Source organism: Emydura macquarii, unplaced genomic scaffold, assembly GCF_026122565.2.
Source record: "Emydura macquarii macquarii isolate MOO-44397 ecotype Brisbane River unplaced genomic scaffold, CSIRO-AGI_Emac_v2 contig_719, whole genome shotgun sequence".
NCBI classification, from domain to species: Eukaryota; Metazoa; Chordata; order Testudines; family Chelidae; genus Emydura; species Emydura macquarii.
Window position 1 is genome coordinate 17,211,743 of NW_027130856.1, and position 16,973 is coordinate 17,228,715.

The 16,973-nt window shown below is 41.4% G+C and overlaps 1 protein-coding gene and 1 long non-coding RNA gene across 15 annotated transcripts in view; both read right to left on the reverse strand.

Annotated features, from left to right (window-relative positions):
* On the reverse strand, positions 1 to 8,774 carry LOC137149317 (uncharacterized). 2 transcript variants are annotated; one of them, XR_010918744.1, is made up of 2 exons: positions 7,795 to 7,896; positions 1 to 158 (listed from the first exon to the last, which is right to left on the reverse strand). It is a non-coding gene; the product is annotated as an uncharacterized lncRNA (long non-coding RNA). The 2 variants fall into 2 exon arrangements; XR_010918745.1 differs by lacking the exon at positions 1 to 158 and adding an exon at positions 823 to 1,011 and having other exon boundaries at positions 7,795 to 8,774.
* A 2,737-nt stretch (positions 8,775 to 11,511) lies between these two features.
* The window catches only part of LOC137149266 (sodium channel protein type 5 subunit alpha-like), a 319,903-nt gene continuing 314,441 nt past the window's right edge, over positions 11,512 to 16,973 (reverse strand). For 11 of the 13 annotated variants that reach the window (XM_067542779.1, XM_067542769.1, XM_067542778.1 and 8 more), the window contains one exon: positions 11,512 to 16,856. In XM_067542779.1, the coding sequence (XP_067398880.1) occupies positions 15,622 to 16,856 (1,235 nt within the window). In that variant the 3' untranslated portion in view covers positions 11,512 to 15,621. The remainder of the gene's footprint in view (positions 16,857 to 16,973) is intronic. The other 2 variants (XM_067542780.1, XM_067542781.1) reach the window with 1 other exon arrangement.

Genomic DNA, 16,973 nt, shown 5'->3' on the forward strand with positions numbered 1-16,973 from the left:
AGGTATCAGGAAGCCCATGCTATGGGACTGTGCTCCGAGCTGATCTTCAGAGCCACAACAGCAGGGCAACCAAAGGCTGGACCGGTAGAACTCTCCAGCTCCAAGTTCATTATCTCCCCTCAGTGAAAATCATAATGAATGTAGAGGCTGCCACAGTCCTAAGGATGCAATAACATTTGAGGAGACAATCTCTGTAATAAATGACTAGTGGCATGATGCATGGAGGAGTCTATCAACCCCACAGAATCCTCCAGAAGAGTGGCCATTTACTTGGGCTGCTTCATGGGGAGAAGCTTTGCCCCACCAGCATAAAGAAGAGATGTTAGACCAACAGGGATTTCAAGTAAATGCTTTCAATTGTTCCCTTGCATTAGGATCAGATGTTAATCCCCTTTGTTCAGTTTATGTTTGACGGGAATCTAGTTAAGCTACTTATAAAAATATGAAAAATATTTATAGTCATGGAGATTGGCTTAGGAGATGTGGAGTCTTTCACCTCTTGGACATGGGTGCAACTCCAGGCCAGGCTGCTAACAGAGCAGAATCAAAAAGTCTGATCTGCAATGCTTAGAGTTGGGCCAGAGAGTCAGGGAAGTCAGAAATCAACATAGGTTTGGCACCTAAATATCTTCTAGGATCTGGGCCTAAATGCTCAGACTTGACCCAGGTTCATAGTCTTTTCATCTGATTTTGGTTTTGCTGTGAGCAAAGCAAAGCCCTGATCGGTAACAGCCAAAAGCCATTATTAACCAGTGGCTGATTGGAAGGCTTGATGGAATAAACTAGGGTGTGTGTTCTCAGGGAATGGGACTGGAGGCCCCCAATCAAAGGTTCAGTTTCACCTTTCACAATAGGTCCACCCTCCACCCCGCTCTTGATGATTGCCTCCTTGTGAGTCTAAGATGGAATGGGACTTGGATACCGAACGTTGGTTGAGTAATGGACTGGATCCCATGTTGTGCCTGTTCTGTGGTTAAAGGACATCAGTCTCCAGGGTGGTCAAGATGGCACCTTGCACAAGAAAGGAATCCTGGTCAGAATACCCCTCACGGAGGCACGGGGAAGCGAGACAGAAGAACCTGGTGATGGAGGTGCCCTTTTAGAGCATCACCAAAAGATAGCTGAGAGAGGTCGGGGCCCTATACTTAGCTTCCTTCTTGCCCAATGGGCTCTACAAGGAGAAAATGACTTCTGTCTCAGTACTTACATGGTCTCCCATTGCCATAGTATCAGAGTACCTTACCGTATTTCTTGTATTTATCCTCACAACACCCCTGTGAGGTCGGGATGGCAGAGAGATCACTCAGGCAGTCTGCAGCCGAGCAGGGAATTGAAGGCAGGTCATGCCTCCGAGGCTAGCATCTAACCATTAGACCATCCTTCTTCTTGGCCTCACGATCTCCCTATCTGTCATGCAACCATGGAGATCTACCACTCCTACTAGAGGATCGGAGGAGGCACCTCTAGCATCTCCCATCCCATCTATGGCAGCAGAGGAGTGACAGGTTTCACCTCGGATTAAGGCAGTAGTGTTGGGTGGCTGCAGAACATTTCTGTAGATGCTTCTGCAGCAGGCCCCTTGCATCAGGATTTCACCTGGCGCCCTGCAGACTTGGAGCCTGGCTAAGCTACAGACTTGCCCTGAGAACTCTGTCACTGGTGTCTGCAATCGGGCATGAATGCTTCATACACTAGGCAAGTGTACACCTGAAGGATTATGTATTTTTAGTGTGATGTGACAAGGGCGACTGGGTCTTGAACCTTTTTTGACCCACATTTAGCCAGGGGTGCAGTTTGAGCTTTCCTGATGAGTGGGGCAGGTGGCATACCAAGATTTCTTACACGCCTGACCCTTCTGCAGGGAGGGACAGCTGCAGTCATGAGACATGCCCAGAGCATCCTTTACAGCTTGGTGGCAGTCATGCTGTCAGAGGTGGGGCTGGCAGGAGGGAGGGATGACGCTCAGTTTCTGCTGAGTCAGATTCACTTGCCTTGTTCCTGGCCACAGGTTGTGTAACAGATGTGGATGCCACCTGTGAGACAAGATGTCTGTGGTGGGAGGACTGACCCTTCGCCCTCCATCACCTCTTGCGAAGTGAGGTACTGGGCAGGAATGGGGACAGAGCAAACTCCAAGCCTTTTACACTGGGGTTGCCAGCTACTTCTTGAAAACCTCTAGACCCAGTGGCTGCCTTCTCTAGCGGGGAGATTTCACTCCCCAGTTCATAGCTTGCATTCCTTCTGGCCATTTAGTTGAAAGCTACCAGACCTTCAAGCTCTGCCAACATTTTATTTTGTGGTTGGTTTGCTATGTGAGTGTAACCGAAGCCTTCGAAGTTTTTTGTCTCTTAGAACTGCATCCATTTTTAAAGTATAAAATATCCAACATTAACATTCTTTAAAAATAAAGAGCACATTTCTGCCCCCCAACATCCCTGGAAGGTAAGATGATTTCTGATCTTTTTCATAGCTTAGGAAAGGGGTGCCCTTCCCAGATGAACGCCTCCAGAAATGTCTCCTGCAAGGTACATATTTTTCACCCTTCTCTATGGCTGTTTCAGTTTATAGAGCAGATTTAAACGAGCTTATCTAGTACTTGCGGTAGCAATGGGCGAATAATGGATTTTTCGCTTTGCTGGCAATTAAAAAGTTTGACAATAGTTTGTTTTGGGTCAAACTGACAATGGAAATTTCAGCAAATCAAATTCTGCCTAATGCCTATTGTGGCCTTAAATGTAGCTACAGTAAGTGCTAGGATTACTGCTAGGATTCAAGAATTCCTTGACTGTTAGATTTAAGGGACCATTTTTTCAGAGCCTCTCTCGGTGACATGATACTCTTAAGAAAACCTGTACCTTGAAGGCAGATCTGCCCGACCCATTAGCTCATTAAACAGATGAGAGTTTGAAACAGAAACCCGTAGCCTCGCTCCATGGCAGGCCAAGGAGACTGCATCGTAGAGGATCAACAGAGGTGTCTCAGACTGAGTCACAGTGAGCTGAGCAGATTGGATACAGTAAGAGGTGTCTGTGCTCCGGGGCATGTCAAATGCCTACATTAATGATGGCAGGAAGATCTGAAAGCCAGTTAGGTGAGGGGGAGACTGGTAGCAAATGGGCATCCCTGGGGTACATGGAGCCTCTCAGAACATAGAGGCTCATTTGCACAGCATTGGCCTGACACCCCAGGAGAGGTAAGTGAAAAGCCATATTTGGGTCAGGAGTCTGAGTCTATTTGGCCAGTAGCTATAAAGGCATTTACATGTATTTAATCCAGGCAGTCACTGGCTGCAGCAATCCCAGCTTTCATTTTAGTGCTGGGTCAGTGCTTGGATGAGTCTGACAGCGCTAGGGTTTTGTGGCATACACACCTGCTGCCACGCATCCTGCTGGAGTGAGTTGTCATGGCTGGGGAAATGGTGTGAGAGGCTGCAGTGCCAAGTAAGAAATGGCTCCTGGAGGTCCCAAAACAAACACTCTACCTCAGGGCTCAGTTTTAGCACTGATACCTTTCAGCTTCTTCACAAATGACCTTCCAAACATCTCTGGCAGGCGTTTTATTTATCCAGACCACATCTGTGTGGCAGCAAACGACCAGAATTTCAGTTGCCTAGAGTACCATCTTCCCCTTGAAATTCTTGAGTTCTCTGGTGAAAACGTGCTTTTTCATAAACCACATTTCTCTGAGGTATAAACTACACACCAAACACAGCCAGAACCCTTCCAGTGTCATCTTTGTGACTGTCTTGAGTAAAGTCAAAGGATTTAAAGATATGTTCTGCTTGCTTCCAAATAGCATAAATCAAAGATGATACCTGTATATCTCCAGTTTCTTCCTGAAATTTGCTTGCAATTCAGAATCTTGCAAAATACTGCTTCCGGGCTGTCCGTTGTGAAGATTTGTGAGAGGGGAAGTTCACTGGGGCATTGAAGAGTGTTGATGAGATCCTGTACTCTTTGTTTGCTTTGTTTTTTCCGTTTCTGTTCTTAGTTTATTCCAGACACCAGGCCATGTTACTGTACCAGATGTGGACTGGCTAGGAGCTTGCTTATACACACTCCAGACGAGTTCACCCTAATACCTTTAATGCTCTTCCAGCTATGGCTAAGGTTAATTTAAATAAGGTATTATGCACAGTGCCACCTAGTGGCTGAACCATATAATACAGTTAAGCATTGCATTACACCTCTCCCCACATGGTCTCGGAGCCTGAGCTTCAGACCAAACCCAAATGTCTATACTGCAATTTTCTAGCCCTGCAGCATAAACCCTGTAAGCCTGAGTCAGTCAGCTGGGGCCAGCCACAGCCATGGTGTGGGTCTTTATCACAGTGTAGACATACCCACAGATAACCTCTCCAAAGAGGCCATTGCAAGGGGAAGGAATCCTGGAATCGTAGGACTGGAAAGGACCTTGAGAGGTCATCTAGTCCAGTCCCCTGCACTTATGGCAGGACTAAGTATTTATCCAGTATTTATTCCAGTGCTTAACCAACCTGAACAGAAGTTTTTTCTAATGTCCAACCTAAACCATCCTTGCTGCAATTTAAAGCCCATAGTTTCTTGTCCTATCCTCTGAGGTTAATTAGAAAATTTTTTCTCCCTCCTCCTTGTAACAACCTTTCATGTACTTGAAAACCGTCAGCCTTCTCTTTTCCAGATCAAATGAACCCAGTGTTTTCTAGATTTTTTTTGTTGCTCTTCTCTGGACTTTCTCCAATTTGTTCACATCTTTCCTGAAACGTGGTGCCCAGAACCGGACACAAAGTTCCATTTGAGGTCTACTCAGCGTGAAGTAGAGTGGAAGAATTAGTTCTCGTATCTTGTTTACAAACACTCCTGTTAATACATCCCAGAATGATTTTTGCAAGTGTTACACTGCTGATTCATATTCAGCTTGTGATCCGCTATGACCCCCCCCCCTGCCCCAGATCTCTTTCTGCAGTATTCTTTCCTAGGCAGTCATTTCCCATTTTGTATGTTGCAATTTATTGTTCCTTCCCAAGTGGAGTACTTGGCATTTCTCCTTATTAAATTTTATCCTCTTTACTTCAGACCATTTCTCCAGTTTGTCCAGATCATTTTGAATTTTAATCCTATCCTCCAAAGCACGTGCAATATTAAACAGAACTGGACCCAGAACTGATCCCTGTGGAACCCCCCCTCGATATGCCCTTCCAACTTGACTGTGAACCAGTGGTAATTACTCTCTGGGAACTGTTTTCCACCAGTTATGAACCCACTTTATGGTAGCTCCATCTAGGTTTTATTTCCCTAGTTAGTTTATGAGAAGGTCATGCAAGGCCACAATCAAAAGCCTTACTACAGTCAAGATACATCACATCTACCACGTCTTCCCTATCTACAAGGCTTGTTACAAGGCTCTGTCAAAGACAGCTGTTCGGTTGGGTTGACATGAGTTGTTCTTGACAAATCCATGCTAAACTGTTACTTATCACTTTATTACCGTCTAGGTGTTTGCAAATTGATTGCTTAATTATTTGCTCCATTATTTTTCTGAGTACTGAAGTTAAACTGACTGGTCTGTAATTCCTTGGGTTGTACTTATTTCCCTTTTTATAGATTGGCACTATATTTGCCCTTTTCCCATCTCTCCCGTCTTTATGAGTTTTTGAAGATAATTGCTAATGGCTCAGGTATCTCCTCAGTCAGCTCCTTGAGTATTCTAGGATGTACTTCATCAGGCTCTGGTGACTTGAAGATATCTAATTTGTCTCAGTAATTTTTATCATGTTCTTTCCCTATATTAACCTCATATCTTATCTCATTTTCATTGTCCAAGACCAATAGGGTTCTAGGATTCAAGACTGCAAAGATTCTCACCTGCCACAATTTCATTATCTTTGACTCACTGATTTTTATGTTTTTGGGCATTTGTGGAGGAGGAGAAGGACTTTGAACATTTATAAATTATGAGTGACACCCCCCCCCCTCCCAGCCCTAGTTAATTTTGGGTACAACCACTGCCCGGAGCCTCAAAGAGAAGATAGGAGCAGCATCAGAGCCAAGTAGGGATTCTTTATTACACACACCAGGAGTCTGAGGATTCATCATCAAGCTGAGGTCTCACCTTTCAGATGGTAAGTGAAGGGTAGGAGGGAGCTGGTTGCCGCTGACCAGTCAGAGAGCAATTCACAGCTGGGCTCTAAAACACCAGCGATGAACTGATAGGTCATGAGGATTGTTTGACTGTTCTTATGGCTGTGGGCACTCAGCAGGTGCATGTGGCATGCTCAGTGTAGGCACTTCTTATGGTGGGAAAAGAGAAAGTGATGGGCTTTCTTTAATATGCAACAAAGTGGCACTTAACCCCTTGAGTCATGCATGACCGATGCTGGCTAAAAGGAGGCAGGTGGTTTCACTTTGAATGCACCATTCTTTCCTCAGTCAGATTTAATGGAAGGTGACTTTACTTCAGCTGCATTAAGAGGATTTGAGATCATTAGCTGTTAAATAGGACCAAGAAATCCCAGTTTCACAAGCCTGCTACATCACCTTTCTCCTCCCTCCCCCACCCTTCATTAAGAGTCTGCAGCATAATGAAGAAAGCCTCTTTCTAGTCAGGCAAACCATAGTCTGAGAAACACTATTTTACTGTAATCCTCCAGTGCCATCTCAGTAGTGGAGCAAATTGTACCTCTTTCACTCAGTAGAAGGGTCTGAAAATTCAGCCCAGGCAGTACCAGGGTTTTTTTCTGGATACAGATTGTAGACCTGCTCCTTTTCTGATTGAAATCAGTGGGAGTTTTGCTGCTGACTTTAATGGCTACAGAACTGGGTCTCAGAATGTGTAGTTTTAGATATAATTGACATTTCTGAACCTCCAGCTGGAGTCTTCTAATTGAGCTACAAGCTGCTTGCACGCTCAGTGCTAGATCCTTAACAGAGGAAGGGAAGTATTGCACAGTAGTGGTCCAGCACAATGGTTAGCCCTCAGTGGTTCCCAGTGGGGAGGTAGTGCAGAATTCTGTAGGATCTGGGAACCGTCCAGTCTTACTGTTTAGAAGGTAACGATCTGAGGGTGGACTTGAACCCACGCGCTAAGTGAACCCAGAGTTTTAGAAACAGAAATCACTGTGAGTAAGGAAATCTAACTGGGCTTGGCATATTAGAAACATAAGGAGAGTTGGGTTTGATTCTTACTCCGTGCTGCTGTTTAGGAATACAGACAACTGGGGAGCGGACTCAAATTGCAAACTTTACACATCCATACACGGGGAGAAACGTACAGAATGTTGCCTTCTCATGTGTCAATCACAGAGATGGATAGATTTGAAAGCGGCCATCGGTGCAGTCTTTTGTACGATAAAATCCATATATCAAATGACTTGCCCAGCTGACCCGGGCATACAGATAAATCCATCTCAGAGTAATAGCTGCAGAGACGTGCAGTCATCTATTGTACATAATCGCAGAGATCACATCGCAGCATTACTTGTAGAAATTCACACAAGAGCGCAGCATTCTTAAGATGCTATTATTGTAGCTAGAGCATTTCCCATTGTTAGAGGGGAAGTAGAGCAATGCTGTTCTCCCCCCAGTTTTCATACCTATTTCCTTGTAGTAGAGGGTCACTGTTCAAGTATTCATACTCTGGGTGCATATATTTATGCTGCCTCTCACACATCCACTAAAGCTTTCAAGATATGGACTTGCTCTACATAAGTACCTGCATGAGCTTGATTTTGCACCATCCTTTCTTCCTCCATTCCCTCCCCACTCTCCCAGGCTTTAGGTTATAAACCCTTTGAGGCAGCAGGAGGGGATGGCTTACCTCTCAAGACATCAGGAGTGCAGCAATATCTGTTCTCTGCTGGACCATCTTCATCAAACTGACAGTATATTTGGACTCTCCAGCCAAATCAAGAGTCCTTTCCTTCCAGGGTAAGGAGAGTCTAAGCAAAAAAGCCAAACAAGTCCTTTAGCCCTCAGCCCTCTGCTTTGGACCTATGAGACTGTTGAATACTTCCCCACTTGTTTCAGGGACTCCTTCTCCCCTTAGATCAGGAACGGCCACCCATAGCTCTCCTTCGGCCTCTCTGGGCAATTAAATACCTGCAGCCTCCCTCCTCATGGGGTCCAGGGCCTGGGCTCCAGCCTGAGTCCTGACTGCCACATCTCAATTAAACAGCCCCTAGCCCGAGCCCTGCAAGCCAAGTCAGCTGGCCCAGCCCAGCCATGGGTGTGTAATTGTTGTGTAACCAGACCCTAAGTCTTTCCCTTCCCTTGCAGGGTTCCCACATCACTCCTCCAGGTGGCATCACAGAGCTGGGAGCCCCCATCTCCACTACAAGCCATAAGCCTCAGTCCTTAATGCACAAAAGACCCATCAGCCCAAAATTGCCCCGCATGACTGTCTGCAATGGCCAGGTGTCATAGAGCATGCCTGGCCAAGCATGGCACTCTTCAGTTTCTCCATACCCAGGATTTCTGTCTGTCCCAGGGGTACACATGGCTCAGCCCTCTCGGTGGGTCAGTCTCAGGGTTTTGTTCCCTTGGAAAGGGACTGGAGTCCAAACAAACAATTCTTGCACTGTGCTTGGGTTCCTCTTTAGTCCACCTTCGGGGCTGCCCTTAAGTTTCTGTTTTCTGGGATAGGGCTGCTTCCCTAGAGACCTTTTCACAATCTCTTCTCTTCTAGACCTCTTTTCCAATTTCCCTGAGCCACTTTTCTAACTTCTCTGCTTTGAGCTAGATGCTGATTCTCCAAAATACCTTCCAGACCCTCCTTTAGCACCTTCCAGAGAAACCCAACCTGCTCCATGGAGTTTTTACCCAGCATAACTTTTCTCTGCCTTTTTATGAGGCCCAGGTGATTTGGGCTGTTACCTGATCCAAATTAGTCCAAGCGTCATAGGCTGGGAGAGCTAATTATGGCACAGACAGGGCTGATTAAACAGGGCTGGCTACCCGCAGGCCTCATGGCTCTTAAACATCCAGGCAATCTGTGACACACTCTCAAAACTGTTGTGCAACTTTATCTTAGATTGTAGCTGAAATGAAGATGTCTGTGTGGACTTGCATTTAAAGTGTGGTTCTGTCCTCTTCTGAAAAGTGACTGTAAAAATGGAATGGTGGCATTCCAGAATTGTTTGTCTGTCAATCACATATCAGCTGTGCTGAGGTTACACACAAAAAGATGTTTTCTTATAAGCAGCCCTGCAGAATCAACCTAGGTTCTTTCCTTCTCAGACATGATGAGCAATAAAGGTTCTGCAGGCCAGATTATGTGCTAATGCAGCCCAATTGTTTCCAAAATACACTGTCAGTGGAGATGCACGGGTATAAACTGAGCTTAATAAAAAAGTCACTGCTAATGTACAAGGAGGATTTGACCTCTCAGAAAAAAGCAATTATGAAAAATTACCAAACCTGGGAGAAAGTGAGATGGCAGACCCGGCATTACACTACATAGCAACCTCCCGCTGGACCAAGAATGGGCACTGCTGTCAGATGGAGAAAGGAGATCAAACTCGATACATAGTTATGACCCTATCCTGGGTGGGCTGGACCATTCTCTGAGAGTCACCTAAGGGGTCTTTGTCTCCTTTACGCTTTGGAAACACTTGTACAGCATGTCATGCTAGTAACATTTCATTGAAGTGAATTGAAATCGCCTAATTTTCCTTTAAGTGTTTTCATGCTGCAAGGTTAAGAGCAGTAAAACTATATTTTTGTCACTCAGGAGAGTAGCTAAGACCATGAATACAAAGGTGAGGGGTGAAATCCTGGATTCATTGAAGTAAATGGCAAAACTTCTATTGATTTTAATGGGGCCAGGATTTCACTCAAGGAGTAGATCTATTGAGTAAGAAAATGACTTTTGAACTAGTCTCTTTCCAGCATGGAATGGCACTTGAATTACCAATGTTGCCACCTCTCACAATTTTGTCACAAGATCTGATGTTTTACTTAAAGCCCCCGCTTATAGAGTCATGTGACTCTGAGAGACTCTCAGTTTTCATTTAACAAAAATGCTTCTAGCCCTCATGCTTTAGAAGAAAAGCTTGAAAACATGACTGTAGCGCACTCTAAAAGCCTAGAAACCAGAAGATGAATAAAATGAACCCCAAACTTTATTAAAAAAAACTCATGGTTTTTTAAGCCAATCTCATAATGGTTTGAAACCTGATATGATTTTTTACATGCTTAGATTGTATAACATTGCACACAGTCGCTTTTCAGAGCAAAACAGCACTGGAATTCCCTAGAATCCCAACTCTCTAGTGTAAAGCACTGTCATTTGGGAGACATACCAGTAGACTCCATAACTCGGATAATCCTACTAACCCCGGAATTGGTTTTAAGAACTCCACTCTGGTAAAAGCACATGGCACGTGAACCTACTCAAACGGCTGCGTTGTCAGCTTGCTAAAATAGCTTATGCAGAGGTGCTGACAAAACTATACCCTCATTGCCGTCCAGCACCTAATCAGGGTTATCAGTGACGTGACTCTGAAGCATTTTTCGCTTGCTGCCAACAGCCATTCTATTTGAACTATTTGCTTTCACATGTTTTCCCTTTGACACAGGTGCTATTTCTTTGTCATATATAAACACTCAGCTGGATATCCACATTTGTTCTTTGAAAAAAAAAAAAAACAAGAAGGAATTTATGCCACAACAATATGTAAAAATTGACACTAAGAAGCTGCCTTTCTCATTTACAATTTCAAGGGGTTTTTTTTGTGTTGTTTTCCTGCCTGTTTTCTCTTTATTTAACTCACTTTCTGGTCTCTTCTGAGCACCCGTACCAATAATTCATTGCTGTTGTCAGGAACACAATACTTCTATTGTCACTCTGCACGGGAGGCCTTTGATATTAGACCTTGGTGGTGACTCTGGGTACAAAACTATCAACATGTCTTTTCTTTACTTGTGCCCCACCTGCTGTGGTTGAGATCATTATGTTTTAGGGACAATTTTCAAAGCAAGATGCCATAACTTATTGTAACAGTACTCCCTAAACTAACCTGCACTCATGTAGCATTAGGAATTTAACCCAAACTGCTATATCTTCAAAGTTGTCCAGGTATTTAGTCATACAAATCCCATTAACGTAAACAGGAACTAAAGTCACTGCAAGCTTTATGACAATAATCTGTGGTCAACTTTGAAAATGCAGGGCCTGATTTTGATCTCACACTGATTTTAGATTCATTGGGTTTCATTTTCAACTGGCTTTGCACTTTGTGTAGTCATTTACACACAGGCAAAACTAGCCTAATTCTCAGCTAGTGTAAAAGTGACACAACTTTAATAACTTCAATGAAGCTTCACTGATTTATACTAGCTGAGGTATAAATCAGTGCCCCCCCATCCCATCCCCAGCTCTCTACCCATAACTGCTCAGAAGTCAGTACATTATTTATTCTTCAGAAATAGGATAAATGGTTACTATAATATACTTTTAAGTAAACATCCATCTTTTAAGGAGAATCAGAGCTTTTCTGCATGTACAACTGCACTACTTGAACTTAAGGTGTGATTTTAAACTAGTTTTGTTAAACCAGTGAAAAAGACAGTGTGAACACTTATTTCAGTGTAAACCAATCTCGTTTTGGTTCATTTGAGAGTGATTGGGAACAAGCTACCTTAAAAAAAAATAAGAACATCCGAACAGGGGTTTGCACTACTTTAACTAAACTTGTACAAGTCTGTGTGTAGTCAAGACCTGATTCAATCAAAGTAGCTAAAATAGTAGTAATAATGATAACAATGCTAAGCAATATGATTAAATAGGAAAAATCTGTATTATTATCAAGAGAACATCTCATGTGCAAAAGTTATTTACATCACTTAGGCTTTCCACATTCCTAATATACTCCATATTCCTACTAAGTCTACTGGCAAGGATTGGTTGAGCTAGAAAAGCAGGATTGGTCCTATATATTACTCATTTTGGACAGAAACTTTTAGGACCCGATCCAAATCCTGATGAAGTTAATGGGAATCTTTTTATTGACTTTAACAAGATTTGGATCAAGCCTTTAATGTGCAGCAGTCAGCCCTACAATAAATGTTTCTTGAGTGTATTTAATTGATTTGTCATTCGTAATACACATGAAGTTGCCTTGCATTTCTCAACCAAATTTAGCTGCCAAAGAAGACTTGGAGAAATCATGTAAATGTTGGTACATAAAAAACATTATTTGGCACAGAAAGTATGTGTTATCTGTATTTATTTAATAAAGAAACATAGTAAACTTGGCTTTTTCCAGATACAAATAGCTTAATATATCCTGTGATATTGGCTGAAGTTTTCTCTGCTCTTTTTGTAGTTAGAATGATTCATGCTGTACTCTTTATTGAACAAATCAGCAGAAAATGACAGCACCCATCATGCTTTAGTCAGTATGCACTGTCTATCAAGTCACTAACTACAATATCACTACACTGGGAGGTTGTGCCACTGATACACTGTGATCAGTATCTCCTTTAGTAAAGAGTTGCAGATAAGGTACTTGAGCTTTTTAAGGGAGTCCTATATATAATACAAATGCAGCAATTATGCTTCAGTTCTCAAGAAATGTTCCAGAAAACAATAGAAAATCCAATAGAAAACTAATGTTCCATTTTACAAAGCTTTTGAACCTAATTTACAATTTATTTTTAGAAAGTTTTACTGTAAACATCTATAGTTAAGACCCTCTTTCAGACTCACTTTTTTACAGCTTTGGGGTACAACATAGTATAGTTTGCAATTGTATTGACATGGTAGAGTCTTGCAATAATTAAAAAAATTCTTGGCTTAGGGGTCCAAATGACTGCTGGAAGAGCTTTCCTGTAACATTATCGGTGACCAGCTAATCTATCACATCGCTCTCATTATTTGGCTTCAATGTTATTTATAGTACATGAAGAAGTCACATTTGAATATAATATTTGCTAAATAAAGTAACAAATTAAAATAATAACAAAACAATGTAAGCAACCTATCACCACATCATGTAAGCTCTTCTTTATTTTGGTCTAAAAATAGGATTTTTGTGTATTAAGAAATTAGATGAGCAATATCCATTCAATTAGCGTGTTTTCCTTCCTCCTTTTGTTCTTCAACTTTGAAAAGAAAATACTCCCGCTAGTGTCAACTAATAAATGTGGTTTTGTTTGGCATGTCTGTGTATCTACTATTTCCTAACTAAACCTTCAGTTAGAGGCAGCAGCTCATTTCTAATGATCGATAATTCTCTTTCAGGATAAAACATTTTAATCCATAAATCATGTTGTTTGAGTGTCAGCCACCCTAAAAACTTGCATGATACATACATATAAATATAAAAATCACATATTCTTTCTGGGTGATATGTACAATCAGAATAATATTACATCATAAATTACACAAGGGATCTATAGAAAGGTTCTCTAACTTGAGAAGTCATGAGCAAAAAAATTTTGGGGGGGTAGGGGAGGGGAAGAAAAAAAAATTCCACTCTGAGAAACACATTTGGAGTAGCTCCCTTAAGTTGGAATCTAATTACATACAAGATTCAAAGGCAACAAAATCCCAGAAGGAAAATCCCTATGGTGTAAACCATAAAGACAGGGTTAAGGGGACAAGAGAGAATGATTATAATAATACTTATAGAGTGCCTTTCACCTTCATACTGCTTTGCAGCCATTAATTAAGTCTTACAACACCCCTGTGAGGTAGATAAGTATTATTATCCCCATTTCATAGATGGGTAAACTGAGGCACAGAGAGGTTAAATTATTTACCTAAAAATTACATAGCAATTAGGAACAGACCACAGGAGTTCTGACACCGAGACCCCTGAATAATCAATAGACCACTCTGACAATTGAATGCCTTCATCTCAGTGGATGAAGAAAATTCATTAATATATATGTAGTCATATTATTTTACATATCTTCTTTGCATATTCTGACTCATTTTGTCAACAGATGATGTGGTCACAGGAAAATTTCATTGTAACACAGTCTTGTTGCTGGATATCTAAGATTCTCGTCAATAACCCCATGTGGATTTTGACACCTTTATAACCCGGAATGTAACTAAATGTCAACTACGGTACACTTGGAATACATTTTTGATAATTCTTTTTCTCCAAGGTGAAAAACATGGCTACTTTTCCTTGTGGTGCAATGGCTCATTACAGACTTCTCAGGCAAGACCTCCCATGAAGACCCACCAAACCTAAGTACCATCATATTTGAAAATAACAAAGAGAGGATTTTTCTGTAACCATGGACTTGTCTCTTTATATTCCACAGACACTTCCTCACATTCTGCCAAGGCTGGAAGTTTGATAATAAATTACATTTTTTACAGCATAAAATCCTTAACAATGTCTGCTCTTAAAGAACTTATAATGGGACCCCATTGCTGTTATATGTTTGGCCTGAGGCTGATTGATATTTCAGCTGCAAATAGTCCTCTGCCTGCCTGTGAAAAGGAAGGTTCCCCAGTAATCTAAACACGCTTCAAATAAAGTGAAAGATGGAAACCAAGAAGAGATTTTAAATATCAGAACTTTTGTACAGCTCTTCCCACCTCATTGACAGCACCATAACAACCCTCCTGCACTGCACAACCTGGATCAAAGCATTAGAGAGTAATATTGATACGCAGAGCTTGCAGTAAGCATGCTTAGCTCCATGGCATTGGAGAAAACAGATTCCATCCCACTCACTTAACAGAAAATCTACTTGGCTACATAATACTTTGAGATGCTTTACATCAGATTACAGGGTCATAACTTATTTCTAGGAGAGTTTGATTGCAATAGGCAAAGCACATTCTTCAAACATACTAAAAAGTTAGTGTTTTTATTAATAGTTTTCCAAGCAGCATCCATTACTGTCTGATTTCCTGTAGGGTATAACAAGCCATTTCTTTCTCTTATTATTTGACATCACTTTCTTCCTCCTAATTTTTTTTTATTACTGCTGACAAGCAGTTATATGTCCCAAAGGGAAAGTCATATTGTAATAGACCGTTACATGTTGTCGATTAAATATTTTACTTTGCAACAACTTTCCTCTATGAATGATGGAAGTCCCACCAATTACTGTTACCTTGATTCAGAGTTTAACATGTAGAGAGTAAGGATCATCTATCTCCATGGAAAAAGAGACAATTATTTCATTTAAGTAAAAAAATATCAAATATAATAAATTTATGAAAGACCTTTCACAACATATACAGTAAGTGTTACATTTTGCTACAGCAGCTGTGATATATTTTTTTCTTTTTAGAATGCAAGGTCATACGTTGCCATAAGTAAACACGCTAATATGAGTAAGACCTTAATGAATGTTTACAGCCTGGCTTTATCTGTGGATAGATATACACTGTGTTTACTGTTTTACAGTCTAGCATATTCATAATCACACCACTGATATAACAGCTATGACCCTGAACAGATTCTTCCTGTGCATATATAAATATAAATATAAACATTGAGCGATGTTGAAAAGAGCAGGGTCAAAGGTTATAACTTATCCACTCCCATAGTTAAGGGTAAACACTCCATTGTTTCTTTTGCAACTAATATTTAATAAGAAGGCTGCTTCAATTGTTGTGTAGTTACAGCATTACATTCTGTAAACAATATTTTAAAGCATTCTAAACAAACATTTAAACAATTGATTCTTTATCTCTGTCTGGAGATAGCAGATAATCTACAGGTTCATCACTTTTGCTAGAGTCTGTCACCTTTAGCTGGAGGTTGTCACTAGTAGCTCTGGTGACACTGTCATAGGATGGAGGGAAAGATGTTGAGGACAGAGTTTCTGATTTGTCTAGTGGCCTACCATAATTTTCATTCATCATGAATGCAATGAGACCTTCCTTCTCAGGTGCCTCATCTTCAAGCATGCTGCCATCACAAGCCTGATGACGGTATAAGAAAGAGGCCTGCTTCAAGAAACGTTGAAACAAATGACTCCTGTAGGCCCTCTGGATAATAATGGCAGAAATTTCCTCTTGTTTCCGTCTGAGTGTAGTTGTGATTGGTTCATAAGAAATTTTAGATGGATTAGCAGACATAAACTTTTCCTCCATCTGTATTTTAAGGGCATCCATCTCCCCAGATTCTCCTAGTACCCGTTTGGTAAAAGCAAATAAAATATCCAAGCAGTGGATCCTTTCTCCACTGACCATGGGGAGGTCCATTGCTATGAGTTTAATTTTGTTTGGTTTTGCTATGCGTAAAGGTTCTGCCAGAGCATCTGCAAAGTCTGAAAGTACAGAATACTCAATAAATTGAGTCGCTTCAGGATCAAACTTCTCCCAGATTTCATAAAACATATCAAAGTCATCTTCACCTAGAGGCTCTGTACTTTCCTCAGTGGCTACACTGAAGTTCTCTAAAATAATGGCTATGTACATGTTTACAACAATGAGAAAAGATATAATGATATAAGTAACAAAGAATAAAATCCCTACAGCAGGGCTTCCACAGTCTCCCTTTGAACCATTTGCATTGATTATGTTTGGATCACAATATGGCGGTCCAGTGTTTAAAATAGGATTGAGAAGACCATCCCAGCCGGCTGATGTGGTAATTTGGAAAAGACAGAGCATACTGTTAGCGAAGGTTTGGAAGTTGAACATGTCATCAATCCCATGCTCCTTTTTAACATATGCAAAATTAGCCATTCCAAAAATGGCATAAATAAACATGACTAGAAAAAGTAGGAGACCAATGTTGAACAGAGCAGGAAGAGACATCATTAAGGCAAAAAGGAGAGTTCTAATTCCTTTGGCTCCCCGTATAAGTCTGAGGACTCGGCCAATCCGAGCCAAGCGAATGACTCTGAAGAGTGTAGGAGAGAAAAAATATTTCTGAATGATGTCAGAAAGCACGGTACCTTTAAGAAAAAATGAAACAAATAACCAATTAATACATGGCCAACATTTCTAGATGTTATCATAAAATGTTCATTCCAGATTACAGACAAGAACAATGAACACGCCTCTACAATGTC